Genomic DNA, 19,986 nt, shown 5'->3' with positions numbered 1-19,986 from the left:
CCCAAGGCTCAGCACAAGCAGGGCTCTGCTTGCAGATGAACAGGTAGTGTTCGTTGATGAGTGAAACCAGGTTGAAATTCAGCTGCTAGCTCTGACCTCCCACACATTATCTCTGCTGCCTGTTTAGATCTCAGGGAATTTGTAGAGTTTCTGGGTTTCCAGATAGCAGATAGTCTTCCATGAGGCAGTGGGTGTAATTCCTTCAATGATTATGGAGGAACCTCTAGAAGGGAACCTCATGAGCATTGCTCGCTTTCTCCTCTAAGGAAAGAAACTGAATTCATGGTTTTCTGACAAGTTCTTGTTTTCTGCTGTTGTCAGAAAGCCAGGAGACATTTAGCAGCTGTAACAGTGGAAGCTAAATAAAAGCAGAAAATTTCCAGTCTGCTGCTACATTGGATACATATGCAAAGTGAGGTTAAAGAGACGTAGCTCTGCTCCAGGAGAAACTGTCACCTAGGATAATTTTTGAAGTAGCACAGGCCCCACTCCCCTCCCACCTCGATATAAGCTTAATTCTTAAAAACACAGTCCAGTGACCACTGCAAAGCATGGATAATTGCATATTCAAACCACGAATCAATGTTAAAAGTGGACTCACTTTTTAAAATAGAGTACGTCCATAGCCTTCATCCAAGATACTAGCGTGTAATCAGTGGAATGTTGTATCTGATTCAGAGCTGCATTTCTAACAGGAGGTTACCATGTAATAGTCTTAGTGTGTCACCAGATACTGAAGTCATACTAAGTACTTGAGAAAACAATCTTCAATATAAGCAATACCTCTACTTCTTTGGGATGTGAAACTCTTTCACTTTCTTTTCTGCTTTTGTTTCCTGGGGCTCTGTTTCCTTCAAAGCTAAAACTGGTATTTGCTGGTTTCAAGGGCTATTTATTTGCTGTGACAGTGACATATCACTCCAAGTAAAGCCTGTTAAGTACTATTAGCACACATCTGATCTGAAAGTGTACAAACACATTCAAACAAAAATGCTGTATTAATAGACAGGTCTAAAATAAATAAACAGGAAACAAACAGAACTTTTTAGAAGAAAAAGCTGCAGTTGAAATACTTTAAAGATAAATAAACTTTTAGATTTGACTCCCTCTAGAGTATTTTTCAGGAAAAGCTTGACACAGGAGATTCCTTTTTTGTTGCAGAAACTCTCTCACAACAATACCACGGAAATGCACTTCTCTCCAAATGCAAGAATCCCTCTGTGCCCAGCAGCCTCACCTCAGCAGAGCTCTCTGCTGGGTGCCATCCCAGCCAGGCCTCTGCAGGGCTCAGACCTCAGTGCCTCACTGAGACCAGAAAACAAAGAAAGATTTTTTTTTAATAGGAGGTGAAAAAGCCGTAATAGCACATGCCTACATTTTCCAGAAAGGAGACCAAATTCTGCCTGTGTTTGTCAACCGAAGGCAGCAGGAGGGCTTTCCTTTGGTCTGTAGTGGTGAGTCAGAACAGAGTGCACCCACGTCTGTAGGGCCCTGTTGTAGTACAGGACCTTCACTCACTTTGACTCTGGGGGATTTAAACACAGTGTCGCAATATCTGCAGATCCCAAATGTCTATCTTTTTCTAAAGGAGGATCAGTCACCTATTTCAAAAAGAGCAGGGCCAAAGTAGCTGCAGATGTCTTCAGAACCCTTTCAGTTAAACTCCCTCAGTCCCAGTCCCGTTGTGCACAACACAAGAAACACCAGCTCAGCCGTGCTCTGTATCCACCAATGCTCCCACTGCCACTCATGCTGGGAGAGCCACAAAGGGTTCCAAGAAGTTGTGAGATATTGAACAGAAGAAAAGGCAGCACAGAAAAAGCAACTGGACTTTCAGGAAAGAGCCCAAGTGGAAACAAGACATGGAGTCTTCCAAAGCATTTATATCTCAGTTTCTAATGAAAAACAAACAGAACATCAAATACATTCCGTAAGTTCCATATGTAAAAATGAAGAGGGAATAAAGGATATGCACAATTTTTCTTCTCTCTTTGCCAGGCAGTAAGATGGAAAGATACCTGGAGAGGAAGGGAAAAAAAAAAAAAAAAAAAAAAAAAAAAGGTGAAATATACTGTAGCTGCCTGGATCTGAAAATAGAGAAACAGGATTTCTTTCTTACTAGCTCAAACACTTCCCAACATGTGATGAATTCTCAGCTGCTAGTTTTCTAAAGACACAAAAGAAAGGGGAAGAAAACCCAAAGCCTAGCATTTTTTTAGCTGCAGAAATGTGTAGATAAATTCAGTCTGACTACAACACATGTACTGCGCTACAGTCCCTCCAGGAATAAATTTGGATCACTATGCCATAGACTCCAAAGGGTCAACATGACATATTGCATCATATCCCCCTACACAAAAAAGAATTCACTAACAAACATCACTTCCAAAAGTGCTCCTTTATTCCCCTTTCACATTATAGTTTCTTATGAAATATTTTAGTGGATGACTTTGGTGCTTTGCCACATTTCTCTCAATCTATTTATAAATGTTTGGTTGGAAAAAAAGTAAATATTACAGGACAAACACTTTATAAACCTTTGCTATTTTCATATAATACTCGAACTGGAATTGGTTTTGCTTAAAAAAATAATAATCCTGGAGTGCTGTGCAGAATGACATAAAATCTCCCATGCTTGTTAAAATGCAAAAAGGAAAAAAATTCAAAAAGCATAAGCGAAATTATTTATATCTTATCTGAAAACGCAGAAATTATGTCTTTTATAAGAAGAAAATAACACACACAAAAGAAAAAAAAAAAAAAAAAAAAAGTCCTGCCAGGTAGACTCCATCCTGCACAGTATGTAGCTGGTAACAGCTTTCAGGGCAATCAGTGCTGTTAGATTGTAAGGGGAATTGCCACCAGAAAAGCAGCAGCAATGACGAGTGTGTGATCATGCCCCCCCCACCCCCCACCCCCCCCACCCCCCCCCCCACCCCAATAATGGATTAAACAAATGTTTCAGACTTTACAGCTCTGGCTGCATTTGGAAAAGCACAACTGGTTTCTCGCAGGCAGGCGAGCGCTGGCGGCCGTGCATGCTCCTGCCGCGCTGGCTGCTGATGCACCCTTCCCACCTCACACACCCAGGGACTTGCTGCTTGTTTATTTAAATGACACTGTTGTTTGAAATGATGGGGGCTTCTTATCCTCTTGAGTCATGCATTCTCTGTCTGGGATCCTCTGTTTAGGCACTTTTAGCACCTCATTAATTACTAACTGCAACAAAGTCATGCTGTTTTGCAACTCTATTGCCTTTGTTAAGAAATCTCAGTCCTGTGTTAGAATGTGAAAGGGGACTGCTATCTACCATATGCCCTGCTTGACTCCATATTACAAAATTAGCTTTCTAGCTCCTGAAATACATAGACATGCGCTCTTTATATCCATACCCCATGGATAAACAGCCTGGTTCCATTAAACAGCCTGCCAGTAACAACTGTAGAAGCTACTGTTGCAGATAAAAAACCCTCTTAACTCTACGATACAAATAAATGTTTTATGCAGGAAGATAAAATTTCTAAACAATGATGCTGAAGTCCTGCTAGATACTCTTCTGTGGGTCTGTGGGTACTAAAACCCTCTCAAACAGTTAACTATTAAAGATAGGCAAATAACAGATTAAGCAGCTGGAGATATTATTTCACTTTTAGATGGCAGGTTGGTGGGACAGTATCATGTCAGGAGGAGTGAAACTATTCCCTGCAATGTCCTGACTTATATTAGTGTATGTAACTCTGCAGGCACATGAAAAGCAGGTTGGTACAAGAGTTTGATCCAAACGGGGACTTTGATGGCTGTGCAGAAAGCTGTGATCTAAGAATTGTCTTCAGCAGCAGCTTAGCCTGGAAGCACCTAATTAAATTCACAATGTTCTTCCTTGTTTGGGGTGAATGCTCCTCAGGGTTCAGCCCCTGCAGAGACCCAGAGCCAGCCCAGGCAGGACTCCTGCATGAGCAGCTTGTGGGCCAAAGCGGAGTGTAACAGAGCTAAATTCACTGACAAGCTAGATCCAGGCACCAGCGGAACCAGAGCTCTCTCAGCAAGCAGAGTGCAACATCTTTATAGAACAGGGCCAGAAAAAAAAGAAAAGGTACAGATAATGCCTTTGCTTAGTGGTTAGGATATATGCAGCCAGGAGATACTAGTTTCTGCTCATAAATTTCCACTTAATGTGAAATGTGCAAGCAATCTTTAAAAAAGGAGACAGAAATTAAGACTTCCCTTCATGTGCCTTAAAATCAACTCCTTCTTATGGTCTGACACCAAGGATCTGGCCTACTTTGCTATATGGTGGAACGGATGCAACAAGCAGGCTGTGGAGTGACCCCAGCTGAAGAATCCCATAACCGGGAGCCTGGGGTGTGGGGTGTGATTGCTCCCTGAATCTTACTCATACGGAAGGCACACATGGAGGGAGCATGGGTCTGCAGGCCGGCCAGCTTTCATTTCCATTGGGCTGTTAATCTAAAGGGGATGCTGAAAAAGAAGAGAAAGCTGACCATGTTGAAAGAAAGGATCTGAATTTCTCCCCTGGTGGAGGAGGCTGGCTGGATCAGGCACGGACACATCTTCAGCTGGCCAGAAAACTCCAGCTGGGTTGGGTGTTTCAGTATTGCCGGCTCCTGCTGACTCTCTGTTCAGGATGAATGTTGGTTCTGATAGCATTTGGGAGGGATGCACCTATTCCCACACTTTATTTGGGGAATTTAGACATCTGTGGAGTGCTGGATGTCACTTGCAAAGTCATGTACCTGCAAGGTAAGATTTGTTATTCCTAAATTGAAGATGCCTCCATATTTCATTACATCTGGGCTTTCAAGCTGTAGCTGTCCAATGCCTGGTTTGTAACTTGTTCAGTGTAGTAATGTTGATATTAGCTTAGCAGAAGCTCCACATCCCTAAATCATTGTCATTCCACTACCAGCTACCAGCCTCATATGAAAAACAACTAAGTCCAGAATTAAAATCCAGAGTAGTTCTTTCCAGTCATGAATAATGGTCAGAAATATTCTAGAAGGTACACGGAAATGGTAAGGCTCTTACTGAGGAAAGTGTATCTCTTTGGACAAGCGCAAGGGCTTATTTCAGTTCTGATGATGTCAGTGCAACATATGCATCTGCTTCAAGCTCTCCAGGCATAGGGACTAACATCAGCTTGTGATGAAAAGTTCTTCTAGAAAGTACCATGTCTCGGGTACACTGGGGTCAAGCAGAGAGCATCCTTCTTCAGGACTACCATTTTGCTGTTTTTCAGGACCTTCAGTTTACACCTTGAAATAAGCAACAAGAGCATTTGAATACAGAAGTATTTCTTGATTGATCAGCATTATTCGCCTCATATAATCATGTTACTGAAATGTCTCATTGAATAAGTGTCAATGACACATTTACCAATATTTAGTTATTTTTTGTAACACTAAATAGCATAATAGTTGTCTTCACCTGATAAATCTCTAAATAAGTGCCGCAAAGTATGGTCATTGGAACAGCTTTTCCTCCTGTGCCAACACTGACATGCTTGTTTAGGAGGGGTAGTGCTGTTGTATCACTGTATTTATTAGCATAGGCCCATTTTGTGTGGCTCAGCTGGATTCCTGTTGTCCTTTCCCTGCTAGCACAGGGCAAAGTACCCCATGCTTGCACACTCTGTGCCACATGCTGTGACAATGGCTGCCCAGTTCCTCATCTACAGCTACTGCCAGCCCTGTAGTACTTCCTATGCATTCACGTCACCAGAGCTGAACCGCTTCAGGATTTCCTGGCAATGGGATGGAGTTACTGAGGACAGCAGGAACCGCAGTACCGGAATTCCACCCACATTGTGCACTATATCCCTCTTCATGACCGCCTGTTCCTCTATATGCACACTAGACAACAAGCCCATCACCCATGGTAGGGTGTGAGCACACGCATTAAACAGGATTCATCTCTGCTCCCTGCCTTTCCAAAGGACCCTGCCTCTGTAATTTCACCTTCAGTAGCGAGACTGCTTCACTGACCCCTTTGAGACAATCCCTGCCCTTACTGTCAGGCTTTTCATTCCCGTTTCCTCATGGTGAACCACATCAGGGAACCGAATCTGCTGGAAAAAAAAACCTCCTTTTTCTTTTTTTCAGGATTTCATTTTTTCAGCCCAAACTTTTCCTAATCCAGTGTAGGACTGCTAATGCTTGGACCAGCACAGCCCAGGAAATGGGAATGAGCAAGCTGCTTGGGCAGCTGTGGGATCTGCTTAGGCTGACATTACCACCAAAGAAATTCACAGGAAACACTGCCAAAGTGAGAAAACAGCTCCTAACTTAGGAGTTGTGAATCACCCTCTCAAATACTTAAATCATAGTAAAGTCAATGCCTAGACAAATGGATGTGTCAGAGTCCTGTGAAACCTTTGTTGTTGATTACTCACATCCTCCAGCTTTACCCAGTTACAGTTGCACCTTACGGACTGTCACCCCAGAAATACACTTGAAAAAACTGATGAGTGAATTTAAACCAGTGCAGTTATTCTGGTATTGCCTTTGGGTGCTTAAAGTTCATCTAGACCAAAAGCATTTTTTTTCAACTTTGTATACATTACAAAACCATTTATGTTAATCAATTCTGTTCTAGGTTGAGTATTTATACCCAAAAAGCATAGATACTTCCATGGCAATGCTGAGATTTTTTTTCATGTAGATACAGTTGCCCTAGGCACAGGATCTGCAAACATAGAATAGAAAGTTGGTCTGCATCCCAAAGGTTTTACAATCTGATCACAAGTCCAAGAGACAACCAACTGATAGATGAATACAGGGAAACAATGACTTAGCAGTTTGATCATCCTCGAATTAACCGCTAGAATTTCCTCTGTGCCAAAAAGTTCTCATTTTGAAGTCTTCCTGGTCGACTTTCTTAACTGAACTGCATCTGGAAGGTTTGTGCTGCAGAATTTGCCCACATGTTTTTTCCACAAATATACTTCTTTTTTTCCTATGTACAATAAATAGGCCAGATCCAAACCTCTCTCGGACTGATGAAGGGTCAAGCTGACAGCAGCAGGCTTTGGACCTGGCCCAGGCTGAGGGACAGTCCAGACCGACATGCTAATTTAGGGCCTGATCCTGCAGACTTTGATTACACTGAGATTTTATTACAATGAGAGAATTGCATGAGTCGGAGATGGGAAAAATCAATTAGGTCATCTAGTCTATTTGCTGCCAGTGTAGGATAGTTCTCTATTGCACATTTTGTTAATGTTCTGCCATTACATATTTTAAGTATCTGAAGCATAAAGACATTATTAAAGATATTGGGACTGGATCTTTATGAATCAGTTCATTTTTTAAAAAGTATACATATTCTCATAGGTTCAACTTACTGTGAGTAAAACATTTCTCACCACTCACTCCTTTTGGTTTATTTAGACTATGCAATTATAATCTTCTGTCTGTGATATTAACAGCTTTTGAAAATGCTCATAATGTTACAGAAGATTAACCTCCGAAACTGAATATGACTATGAAGAACGAATGGGGTATGTTAGAAAACACAGAGAAATGTAACAACTGTCAGATTGGGAAATACGGAAAAGAATAGTAACACAGACACACGCACATAGTTACATATATATAGGGGGGTGGGGGTGGGGGGTTTGGGTAATTTCTTATACATTTGGGCTTCTCTGCATACCTTGCCCACTCTGTGATTGCCTCAGTTTGTACAGGAAAAAGAAAATTTGGGGCAAAGACTATCATGATCTGGGGTCCTGTGCAGTGCCAAGAACACTGTTGGTATTTAACAAATAGTAGATGTGTCAGATCATGCAACCTTTACTCAGGATGCCTGCTCCTGTCCTCAAACCCTTCTCCCTTCAGCAAATGTTGCTGACCTAGGTCTGTGGGGATGCTGCCGCGGTACCTCCTTGGTGATGAAGTCTGACCTATGCCATCTATGCCCTGAGCAACACCTGAAAAATAAGGATATGTATTGGACATGGTATGCTTCACTTTCAAGTTATGTATCAGAAGCAATCCAAGGCCTTTATTTCTTTACTGTGTTTCCCAAGTTGAAAAGGCAAATTAGTGACCCTTTTGTTCAGTTACACAAACTATTTCCAGTCTAGAGAAGAATGACAAAGGGTAAGCATTCAGCTGTCCTGTTCACATGGCTAGTTTTTATGGGTAGAGTGCCATTTTAAGCAAGCACAATATCAGTTATTAATTGAATATTATTATCTTATTTTGGATATAATCTGGGCATCTTGAGGCTGTCTTCTTCTCCCCACAATGTATTAACTATTCATAAAATGAAATTAACATTTCCTAGCTATGGGAAGTTACACAGAGAAACCGCTGGGCAGGAATTACAATAGTGAAACCACCTTACACTATTCCTCTTTAACTAAAGGATTATTTTCCTTACAAGAAAACACAATACATAGCTGATCTTACACTCTCCTGCTGCTGGTTTTAATGTAGTTCAGTAAAACAGAGGGCTCAGATGTCTGTGACTTTCTGGCAACAACACGGACCATCAGCCCTTCTCCCCCTCCCCCGTCTTTTTCACAAACCCCCAAACAGAGAGGCGCACAAAACCGCCCTGGGAGCTGCTCCCGATTCACTCGTTTCAGTTGCAAGGAAATACTACATCCAGCTTCCTTCACCGTGTGCACTGCTGCTGGCTCCTCACGTCCCCGGGCCTGGCGGGAGGAGGCTTTTTGCACGCCCGATCCCCGGTGCCGGCAGCCCACCGGCCACAGGCCCGTGCAGCTGTGCGGCCCCACGCAGCCCAGCCCTGGCTCTGTCTCCCGAGGGCTGATGTCAGCCTGAACTTTGCCACTGATATCTCATCGGGATGAGCGACATAAACAGAGAATTGCATGCCAGAGTTTCACTCTGGAACAAGCTCCTTCCACACATTTCAGCAATACAAACCTCCTCCTTATACCGCAGAAGCGCAGTAACTGTTTATGGGTTCGGTTTGTTATTGTTGTTGGGTGTTGCCCCCCGCCCCCCTGCAGCAGACCTGGTTTGGGGGATAACCTGCCTTTCCAACATCTTCTTGCCCTGCCTCTTTCCAGATCGCATCTTGAGTCAAGGCAAAGCTTTTATTTTCTTCCCAGCCTATGCCTCTGCCCCTCTTCCACAGCAAATAAGCGACCTCTCGCCCTCCTCCTCTGCCTGCAGCTGGTGAAGCATACCCTGCCCTTCTGCTTGGCCCTCGGTTGGCACACACCCCACACGTCAGTTTTGCTGAGGCTGTGGGGTTACCTACGTGGTCCCCAGGACCATCTCCCAACACATCTGCCCCACACATCCCCTCTGTAGCAGGGACACAGGGAAGAGAAGGGGCTGGAGAGGCAGCGAGCGGAGTTTCTCAGCCGTGCTTTGTCAGGGGCAAGGAGGGGGAGTGCACTCCCTGTTTGTTTAATGTTTTCCTTATGTTTCTCGCGGAGCGTTTATTTTTTGACATGCTTTCTCTGCCCACTGGTGCTAATCCTGCTCGAGTGGGCTGGCTGCAGGTTGGCTCACATGTGTATCCCGTCCTTTTCCCACAGCCTTGTTTATTTGTGCCACTCGCCTGGCTTGCTCAGAAATTTACACACACACACCAGCACACAAGAAGTCTCAGACTCCAACAAAACAAAACAAAACAGAACAGCAAGGCGAACGAGCTTTCTTCATGTCAGCGTAGCCCCTCGGCTTGTCTGCCGAATGACTTTTATTTTATGCCTTTCTGGCAATTCCACCCCATCCGGCTCAAGTATCCTGGATTAGAAAGACTTTCCCCAGAGTCCTTTTCAAAGGGAGCCTCCCACAGACCTTTAAATCCCCCACATTTTATGGTACAGATATTTAACAGCTCCGAGAGGGGCAGCGGGGGGGAGAGACTGAGGAAAACAGTTACAAATAGAGTGGCTGCTCCTCACACCGCTGAGGTTCCTGATGCGATCAGCGCCGTGTTATCCGGCTTTCTCTCATCCCAGCGATAGCCGCTGAGATAAGAAGCGAAGCAAGGAAGGGTTCAGTGAAGTTGCCGGGTTTTTCCCCATAACCAGCCTCACCTCCCCTTTCCAGCCCTCCCCTTCTCCCCAGAAAGAGACGCTTGCCGGAGAAAGGAAAGGCGATACCCTTCTGTCAAACAGGCGGCCGTGCCCCGCCGAGGTGCAGCCGCGCTGCGCCCGAGCTGCCACGGCTCCGGGGAGGGTCCCGGCGGGGCGGCGGCTGCGGGCACCCCCGGGCGCTGCGGCCCGGCCCGGCCCGGCCCGGCGCCTGCCTGCCCCGCTGCCATCCGGCCGTGGGCACGGCCCCCGCCACACAAGACACGCGGCTTTGCTCTGACCCGTCCCGCCGGGAAGCGGCCCCGGAAAATCCCTGTCCCGGGGGGAGAAGCAACAACAGATAAAACCCATCCCCAGAAAGGGAGAGGCTGGGGGCCCGCGCCCCGCTCCCACCATCCCATCTCCCTGTGGAGCGGGGTTGTGAGGGGCAGATTCAGGCTAACGGGGGTGCCGCTGTGTCGCCCTCCGCGGCGCAGGGGCCGAGCACATCGCCCCGTCCCCTCGGCCAGTGCCGGGGGGGTGGGGTGGAGGGGTGTCCCCCCCGCCGAGGGACCGGGGCGCGGGGGGCAGCGGCATCTCCGCGGGGGCCTCGGGAAGGCCGGCGGCGGAGGGGAGGCGAGCGCAGACCTCCGGGCGGGGGCAGCTAGCGAGGCCGCAGAGCCCCGCCGACCGCCCCGGCCCCGGCTGCGGGCCCGCCCCGCCGCGCCGCAGGGGGCAGCGCAGCCGCGGGGCCAGCGCGGAGCGGCGCCCCCCCGCCCGGCCCCGCCGCTGGAGGATGCTCTGGCGCTGATGCCCCGAGGGGGCCCCGGCCGGGCGCGGGGAGCCTCCCCCCGCCGTGCCGGGGCATTGGGGCTCGCCGCCTCCCGCCCCGCCCCGGGGCCTCTCCCCCGGGGCCCCGCTCCGGAGCAGCTCCCGCATGAAGCCCGGGGGCTCCTGCTCGGCGGGCGGGAGAGCCGGGGGGGCCCGGCCCACCTGCGCCCGGCGGCTGGCGGTGCCCGCGGCGCAGAGCGCGGCTGCTCCGGAGCGGCGGCGGCGGGGCTGGGTCCTCCTCCTGCCCCCCCGCCGCTCCCGCCCTCGCACACTCCTCTCCCACCGCCATCCATCCATCCGTCCTGTCGGCACCTCGCCCGCCCGGCGCACACACGGGCGCGCACAGCCGCACCACCCCGGCACCCCCACAACATGCTGCCGGCCGCCGGCCCGGCATGGACCCCGGCGGCGGCTGCTCGGCTCCTCTCCGCTGCTGACTGCCCTCTGAGGTTTGCGGCAGGTAGCGGGGCGGACAGTTGGAAAGTGCAATAGGAAAAGCGGAGGGGAAGGGAGGAAAAAAAAAAAAAAAAAAAAAAAAAAAAAAGGGAAGAAAAAAAAAGGAAAAAAAAGGCAAAAGCCATCAAGCCGGCCAAGCCCAGCTTTGGATCTCAGTGCAGGTATTTCTGCTGCTGTGTTCATCCCTTGCCGCCTACCACCCCGGTTTATTTTTTTTTCTAAAGGAAAGAAAAAAAGAAGGAAAAAGAGAAGTCGAACTCTCAAAGGGTTACTATGCAATTGCGACTGATTTCTTGGTTTTTTATCACTTTGAACTTTATGGAATACATCGGCAGCCAGCACGCCTCCAGGGTACGGCGACAGGGAAGAAGTAAGTGCGAAGAGATTTATACTTTGATAACTTCTCCTCCCTGCCGCGCGCTGTTCACCTGTCCGGGGGGTGCTCGTGCCCTGGTGCCCGGGCGGGTGCGCGAGGGAGCCAGCCCCCCGCCCGCGGCCGGCCGGCCGGGTTTGCAGGCGGTTTCATTGAGCTGGAGGGATGAAGGCGATTTTTTTCTCTCTTTCTGCTCTTCTTTCTCACCTCACCGGGATGAGCAGAGCTGGCTCCGGGAAGACCTGCGTCTGCTCCTTTGTATTTTAATGTCTGGTAAAGGGGAACGTCCTTTCTTAGCTCTTTCCATTTCCCAAAGGGAAAGCGCGATGACACGACAGGTAACTTTTTGCCGCGACGCTTTAAGCGCCTTTCTCCACCCCGGTCAAGAAGCCCCCACCCCAAGAAGCAGCAGCACAGATACCGCTGTAGGTGAAGCCTGGAGCCCGGCGGTGCCGAGTGGGGAGCTGGCGTGTCGCGGCGCTGTCCGGCCCGCTGGCTTCCAGCCGCCACTCGCCACTGGTCACCTCGGTGGCACCGTCCGGGAAGCCACTGGGTCATCCAGCGGCACTGCCTTGAGGCTGTGGCCCCCGTTTTTTTATGTTTGGGATTTTGTTTTAGCTTTGGTTTATTTGTTGGGTTTTTTTTAAAGTCATGGGATGAGGGGAGTTCGTCCCTTCCGACTTAGCCAGCCCCTGGCCAACGCCGCCTGGGCCCGGGGCGGCGGCAGGAGGGAGCCGGGAGGGCCGAGGGGCTGTACCCGGGGGTGCTGGCAGCAGCGTCGTGAGCGCTGCCGTCTGGAGGAGGCGATGCGGGAGGTGAGAGGCGGGGAGACCCCCCGGCACCGGGGCAGGAGGAAAAGCGAGGCAGAAGCGATGGTCCCTCGGGAAGGCGCTGTCCAGGCGCGGGGCGCAGCGGCGGGCGGGCGGGCGGGCTCCGGCTCCGGCTCCGGCGTGGCCGGCACCGTCGGGCAGCTCCGAGGACCCGGGTCCGCGGTGACCCGCCCTGCAGGACCGCCGGTCAGAGCCCCGCGGGGCGCCGCAAGGGGCCGCCGACGGCGGCGGGATGCATCAGCGGGGGGCACCGGGACGTGTGCCCCCGGTCCGGCCCCGCCACCCCGCCTGCATCGGGCCCGTCGCCGTTCCTGGGGAGTGAGGCATCTTCTGCGCACCTACCGCGGAGGGGCTGCTCATGCCTGTCCTCCTTCCCTGACAGCTGCAGATACCGAGGAAATGTCATAAAAGACGGCAGCATGCGTTTAATCAGCAAGAAGTAACTGAGTTACTTCCTCAGGGAGGGGACGGGACGTTACTATTATTTTAAATTTTTTTGCTCAGCCCTTGCTCCCTTCCCCTGCTTGGCATGGCTAGCCCTTGAAAGCCTCCTTTGTACGGTTTGCCTCCCGCACACAAGGTTTGATTCACCTAACGTGCCCCTAAAGCGGTGCCAAGGATGAGAGAGACCGGGGCTCCAGCCCTCCGATCCCCACGGCCGCGCAGCGAGGGAGCGCTAAGGGCGAAGTAAAACATGTCAGGGCATCCGATTTATTATTCTTGGCAAAGGAGGGCTCCGCAGCCTCCATCACTTCCCACCCACTCCTTTAACCCCTGGCAGCCGCTGGCCCACAAGCTGCGGCTGCACCCCCTACCCCCCCACCCACCCCCCTCCATGAGAGCACCCCGACGGGCGCGGCGTGGGGGTTCAGCCCCGGGTCTGGGGCACAGCAGGGGGAGGGGAGGGGAGGACCCCCCCCGTGGGGCGAGGGTCGGAGACCGGGCCCTCCTCCTCCCGTCCGTGCTCCGGCACCTGGTGCGCACCGCGCCGGGCCAGAGCCGGGCCGGCGGCGACCTCTGCTGTCCTGTGCCGCAGCGGGCAGCCCGGGCGGCAGGTGCTCGGCACGGCACGGCACGGCACGGCACGGCACTGCCGCTGCCCCCGGCCGGGGCCGCCCTCCCTGCTGCCCACGGCCCGCCTCGGTGCTGGGCGCAGGGCAGCCGCGGTGCCCCGGCGTCGTGGCTGCTGCGCCCGGTGCGGTGGGCTCCTCCTGCGGGCGCCGTCCCACTTCGGTCTTCCTTAGGCGCCCTGTTCAGTGGCGTAATTTTCGGGAAACAGAGGTGGAAGTGTTGGCTGCGGCTAATCAGACGGTCGGTACAACGTGGAAGAGGTACTGAGCACTTGCTCAAGGTTTTCTGGTTAAAATGCAAGAGTTAAGTTAAATTCACAGCAGAACAAATGGCTGAAAAATCTACAGCTAGAAAGTCAGAGTGGAAGGAAATCTGGCACATTATTTTGGCGGTGAAGACAAACAACCATCAGAACACTTCACCTGGACATGGTCCTCTGGCTGAGGTCTTCAAATTGGGCTGGTTGTAAAACATGCCTTGGTGTAACTAGTGGTTATTTGGTGTGAAGCAAAAATTATAGTGTGTTTATGAAAGTTATTATAGAAGAAGTTATGGTCACCACTTACACTGATTATTTTGGCTTTAAAAAATCTATGAATCACTATTAGTGAATACTGGAACTTGAAAAAAAAAATGACAGTGTGTAGATAAAGAAGGCACCTGTCAAATTCATCTCCTACATGGAAGACTTTCTCTGGATTTCTGTTTCTTTTGCCCAGATAGTCTCCTTTAAACCCTAAACCCATTGCTAGGGAAGTGTTTTTGAATTTCCATTTAACCTATGTATTTTTAAACACAGCACAAACCACTTGCCGTCAAGCAGTTAGAGAGCCCCCATTACTTCATTTTGTTTATTATCAGAGTCCCATGTTCTATGTATTATATCTTAGACTCCCACATTTTAAGACAAAGGAATAACGAAGCCTGAACCAAGTAATTCAGAATATGCTGGGCCGGACTCTCGGTCCATATGAACTGAAGTTTCTTTGTTAATTTACCCCATCAGAAGGACCTGGTCCTGAAGCATTACTTAGTTTGTACCTGTTGCCAAAGTAATCTCTACTAGGAGAAAAGTCTGGGCTGCAGTCCTTTCACTCCCCAAACGCCTACCGAAGTTTCCAGTTTAAGCATCCTAAATTTCTGTCTCACGATCAGCAGCAAATGCGTAGCTGGCTGTGCAGAAGCAAAACTCCTCTGAAGTAATCAATGGAGTGAAGACAGGGGATCGAGTCCAGAATTAGACATAGCACAAGATCAATAAAAGTTCAAAAGCAAACATATAATTAACAAAGAGATTTGCTTATTTTATTCTGATAAGAACAATTAAGATTAACTAATTAAGTGGCTTGTTTGGGTCCTACAAGAGAGTTTAATATGCAGCCCAAGTATAGACTAGCATACAATAAATAAGAAAATCTATGTATCTGCCAGGGATTACGGCTTGCTTAGAAAAAAAGTACGATTAAGTCAATAGTTCCAAAATATTTTGGCTCTGCAGGCCACCACCAACCCTCGAAACATAGTACTGACAGTTATACACATTTCTCATTGACCTTTTAACGGACAGAAATGAAGCATTATTTGCTATGGGTCTGTGAATGACCGGCAGATCATTTGCCATGACCCTGCGGACTACCAGTGAGCCACAGACTAAATCTGGAAATCACTAGGATAAGCAAAGTGATAGAAAATTCTGTGCATGTACCACAACCACATCTGCAAGTAAAACTATCAGTAGGACTTAATGGAACTGCAATTTGGATGTAGAGCTTCCATAGCATATATTACTGGTAGTCTATCAGCATCTGATATTGGCAATTGCCTCCTGCCTTTCACTGTAAGGGCACACTCACAATACCTGGCGTTTGTTCTTTTGGTCGCTGCTCCGTCAGTTCCTCTACTCATGTGGGACAGCAGGTCTTCCAGCATCTGCTTCTGGTCACAGCCATGAGTGGAGGGCTCTGCTCAGCAAATGCTCTGCCTGAGCTTGGTTTGCATACAACTACATACAAACACAAAATTAAGTAGATGCGTAACAGTCCATTTGAAAGCATAGCTATATAAAATAAAACGAAACAGGAAAGAACTGACAAATCGGTAAAACTATGTCTTCAGGTTTTTTATACCTTCATGGGTGGCGTGATTCACAAGGAGGTAAAACATCAACAAGAAAAGAGGAATTACATTATTAGTTAAAATAACACTGCATTTTGGAAGCATTTTTTTTAGTAGTTCACCATCAATATGCATATTACTGATCTACATGTATGTTTAGGGTTGGCATGGCACAGGTGGTAATGCTACGTATTCTATATTATGATATAGGTGCTGTTACCATGCTTTTAAAAAATAAATAGTTTAATACCTGAGTGCAATAATTTAAAGCAGAAGCTCACCAAGCAAGCAGACGTCAAGTAAGCTGAATCTGGCCTTGGGTGGGATTAAATTATTCAGTGTTAGTTCTCTTTCAAAGTATCTGTATTCCACTGATAATTTTTTTTTCTGTGATATTTTCATATTAGTATTGTCAGCTTAAATGCTTTGCTGGTGACAAGTGCATCTTTTCTGCAATGAAACTATATTTCTCTTTTTTGGATGAGATCCTGTTTATTTCAAAATAGACTGTAAAATCCCTATTGCAGTCATTAGAAACAAAAGCAGAGGAAGAACCGTTTCATTGTATTTTCATGAACTGCAAGCAGTTGTAGCAATATCTTAAATAATTAAATATTAGAAAATCACTACCAATTGCTGAAAACATTAGAAGTATTACAGGGATAGCCTGATTGCGTTGTTTTTTTAATGACTCTGTGTGTGTGTACATCTGTGCTTGAAGCATACCAGCTGCATGTGGAATGATATGTGTTATTATCCCAAGAGACTACAGGACGTTACAGACCAGTTCCTATTTCATATCTGACATCTGGAAGGGTGGTAATTTCAAATTTTGTTTCTTTCAGTTGCTGAAGACATTTTTTACACTCCATAAAATTAACATTAAATGGTAAATACATATATTACCACAACTTCTCAAATACATTGATGTAGGATGGTATATCAGCAAATATGGAAAAAGTCCTATTTCTTTTTGCAGGCAGAATAAATGCTATTATTAATGAGATGGTTTGAGAGCTTGAACCTGCTTTCAGTGGAGAAAGTCCCATGGACTTCACTGGAGTTGGAAAGGGCTGTTTTTCTGTGGGACCTCAGGAAATATTTTGAGTTTGGAAGAATTCCTATGCTAGCGTACTTGCAAAATTGCATGATCCAAACATGTACAACCCCTATACAGGATAAAACAATGCCGTGTACCTTTCAAAACTATGATATATAGCCTGCTTGGGAGGCAACTGCTTTCTTAAGCATATGAAAAGAACAGCTATTTTGCTACTTGCACCTATTGAGCTGACTGAAGTCAGTGAAGTTAACTCTGAGATTAATTTCTTCTTTTAATCTTTGTTGTTAGTGTATTAAGCCTTTGCAAATCCCCAGTCTTCTGCTTCTTGCTGTAAATTTTTCGTTGAAGATAATGGAAGTTATGCCTGATAAAATCTGAGCTAGGACTTAAAATCAGACTTACTCGTTACCTCTTGCTTAGCGTGCTCATTTTGCTTTCTGGTTAATAAAGCTAGAGTGCTGGCTTGACCACTGCTGTTTATTGCTCACATTAATAAGCTGTCCATGATTTTCATATCCAAACTTTTATAGACAGTGACTACTAAGAACACCTATCCGTTAAAACTATGGAGGTTCTTTAAGAACTTTTTCCCCCTACAGTAAATTGTCCTTTTTGCTCTTGAAATTAAATTACAAGTTGCAAAAGCCTGGTGGAGGAGATATAAAAGTTAATAAAAAAAATATTTTTGTCTCATTTCTAATTTTGGAGTCTGAACTACTCAAAATCACTTTGCCAATTTTTTACCAAAATAATTCAGAAAACCCAATCTTATCGGATAACAAAAGGCAGCTGAAACCATGTACGTTTTTATACAGAAGTCTGTCTGCTATTACCACAAACAATGCCACAGATAAAAATATTCAGAGAATATTTATTCATGCAAAACGTGTTATGCCTCTCAAAAAAAACCCCAACCAACCAAACAAAAACCCAGCTACAACTTTCTTATAAATAATTGAATAACTGAGTCTCTGGCAATGGCAGAACGCTTAGTTATTAGACTCCTTGTCATAATAAAATCCAACAGATTTTATTAATGATTACTTTAACCCTATTTCTGTTGTTAGCAGTGGACATTGCGATGAGCAACACTACTTAAAAAGAAGGAACGATTGTACTACAGTTATACAGTAGCTGAATAATAAACATTTTTTTTCTTCTATCATCAATTTCTAGACCATGAGCTATAGACCATGCATTTTAAAATGTTAGTGTTATTTATTCATGTAATTAAAAATAGCAGAGCCACCAAACTTATTTCCCTCCAGTGCTGCTAGGCAAGAACTCAGCTATTGAGACCAGAGCTGAATTGGGAAAGCCACGAAGGGGAATCTCCCCTTTGGCTGCAGCAACAGCACCGAGGTTCTGCCTGCTCCAAGCAGCACCCCAGCCTTGCACCGATACTTTGGCTCCACACAACACAGTAATTAGGAGGAAGAACATAAAGGAATGCATATAGTGATACTTTTAAATGAAAGTAAAGCCCTGAATCACAGGTCTACACCAAGTTCTGGTAGCGCTGTTATAAACTTTATTCTTTCAAGCTTCTTATTGTGTGTCAATTTTATATCCTGACACGTTTCATGTTTAAACTTGAAAGGTCCTAGATGGGATTTCAGATGTTTGATATTTCCTGCAGGGTAAAGCAGATTTTGGGGCACTGTAAAATAAAACAGGAGCTCATTGATGGGTGTTGGAATAGCAACGACGTGTGATTCCTGTGGCTTCCTGTAAAGTGCTAGCGCAGACACAGCAAGGCTCAGATCCAAGAACAGGACTTAGGTGCCCAAGGTGTGTCTGGGGCAGGATTTAAACACGAGTCCCTCACCTTCAAAGTCCTGCTTAATTGCCACCTCAATCTTGATGCATGAGCATTTCTCAGATGTTTTGTCGTTTCTAACATGAGACTTCAGTTTACTGACATTGAGCATCCACCTGGCATGGGAGGCTTCTGAACTCAGGTCCTTTCCACAAAGACTGAGATTTTCTCTTAAAGAAACTCTGGGCAAAAAAAGGTCATAAATACATCATAACAAATAATAAAAATAACAATACAAAGTTCTTCCACAAGGAGCACAGGGCTCTGCAGGCCGTTGCTTGCTGATGCTGGAATACAGCCACATGCATCCCTGCTCCCATACCCAGGCCCCCCGAGCCTTTTCCTGTTCTCTGCTAACTGAGTGCAAGCAAATGACCTGAGATTACATGCAAATCCAGGTGATAAAAAATCAGTTTATTAGAGCAGATTAATGCAGGCTAGAGTCATGCTGGATAGAAGAATTAATTTAACTTAGATTTCCAACTCCTGGCTGAATATTTTAGCTGCTAAGGTTTTGGATACATCAAAGGCAGCAAGGCTGCTGCACCCTTCTTGGTGTGTTTCAAAGCAAAAGAGGTCTTCCTTCTTTTGCTAAAGAACATATTGACTTGCAGGGCTGCGTAGCAGTGCCAGGGCATCTAAACCCCTAGTCAGCCAGGATTTGAGACAGTTTCTGACCCCAGCATTTCCCTCTGACTAGGCTGAGAATCCCCTGTTCAGCGTGCTGGGTTTTGTCAGTCCCTTTTGGAGGCAGCCAGCTCTTCCCACATACTGAAAGGCAACTCAAATGTCTTGCTCAGGGCTCCCAACTGTACTTTGATGGAGGCGTCAATGGAGGGCATCGCTACACAAAGCAGGGATGTTCAGAATAGCCTAAGTTCTGTATTAAGCACCAGCTCATCCACCACACTTCTCTCCAAATAGCTCACCAGGTGCACAGCTTCTCTGGTGAGAGTGTTTTCATGGGAAGTTACAGCAGAGGTAGGGCTTGAGCTCTTTTTCCTCATCTCCTCTACAAAGCGAGGTTCTTTTTCAAGGGGAAGGAAGAAAAGGCTCTCATGTGAACAGGAATGTGGAAGCAACCAGCTGGTGGAACAAGATTTCCATTGCATTTCTCAACTAACATTTGCAAACATCCACATGAACCAGAGCTACTAAACCCTGACATTTTAATATGTTTACAAAGCTGATGTATGTTATCAGCACATGCAATACTCCCAACAGGATTTATTACAGGTTTCTTTAGTAACAACATTTTTTATCATAACAGCTCAACTGGTCAGGGAGAGGAAAACAGCCAGTTTCTTCAGAGCATGCCTCCCACGCACACTTGCCCAGCATTATTGCATTGCTTATTCATAAAGATTACAAACATCAGTGTCGGCAAGTGTTTCATAACCTTGTTTC

The 19,986-nt window shown here is 46.9% G+C and overlaps 1 protein-coding gene across 1 annotated transcript in view; it reads left to right on the top strand.

Annotated features, from left to right (window-relative positions):
- The first annotated feature begins 11,006 nt into the window (after positions 1-11,006).
- RSPO3 (R-spondin 3) overlaps positions 11,007-19,986 on the top strand; it is a 62,972-nt gene continuing 53,992 nt past the window's right edge. Inside the window, exons 1-2 of the mRNA XM_040599172.1 lie at positions 11,007-11,301; positions 11,533-11,678. Coding sequence (XP_040455106.1) covers positions 11,225-11,301; positions 11,533-11,678 — 223 coding nt within the window. The 5' untranslated portion in view covers positions 11,007-11,224. The remainder of the gene's footprint in view (positions 11,302-11,532; positions 11,679-19,986) is intronic.

This window comes from Falco naumanni, chromosome 6 (genome assembly GCF_017639655.2).
Source record: "Falco naumanni isolate bFalNau1 chromosome 6, bFalNau1.pat, whole genome shotgun sequence".
NCBI classification, from domain to species: domain Eukaryota; kingdom Metazoa; phylum Chordata; class Aves; order Falconiformes; family Falconidae; genus Falco; species Falco naumanni.
Note: the sequence above shows the minus strand (reverse complement) of the source record. Positions and strands in the feature narration are given on the sequence as shown.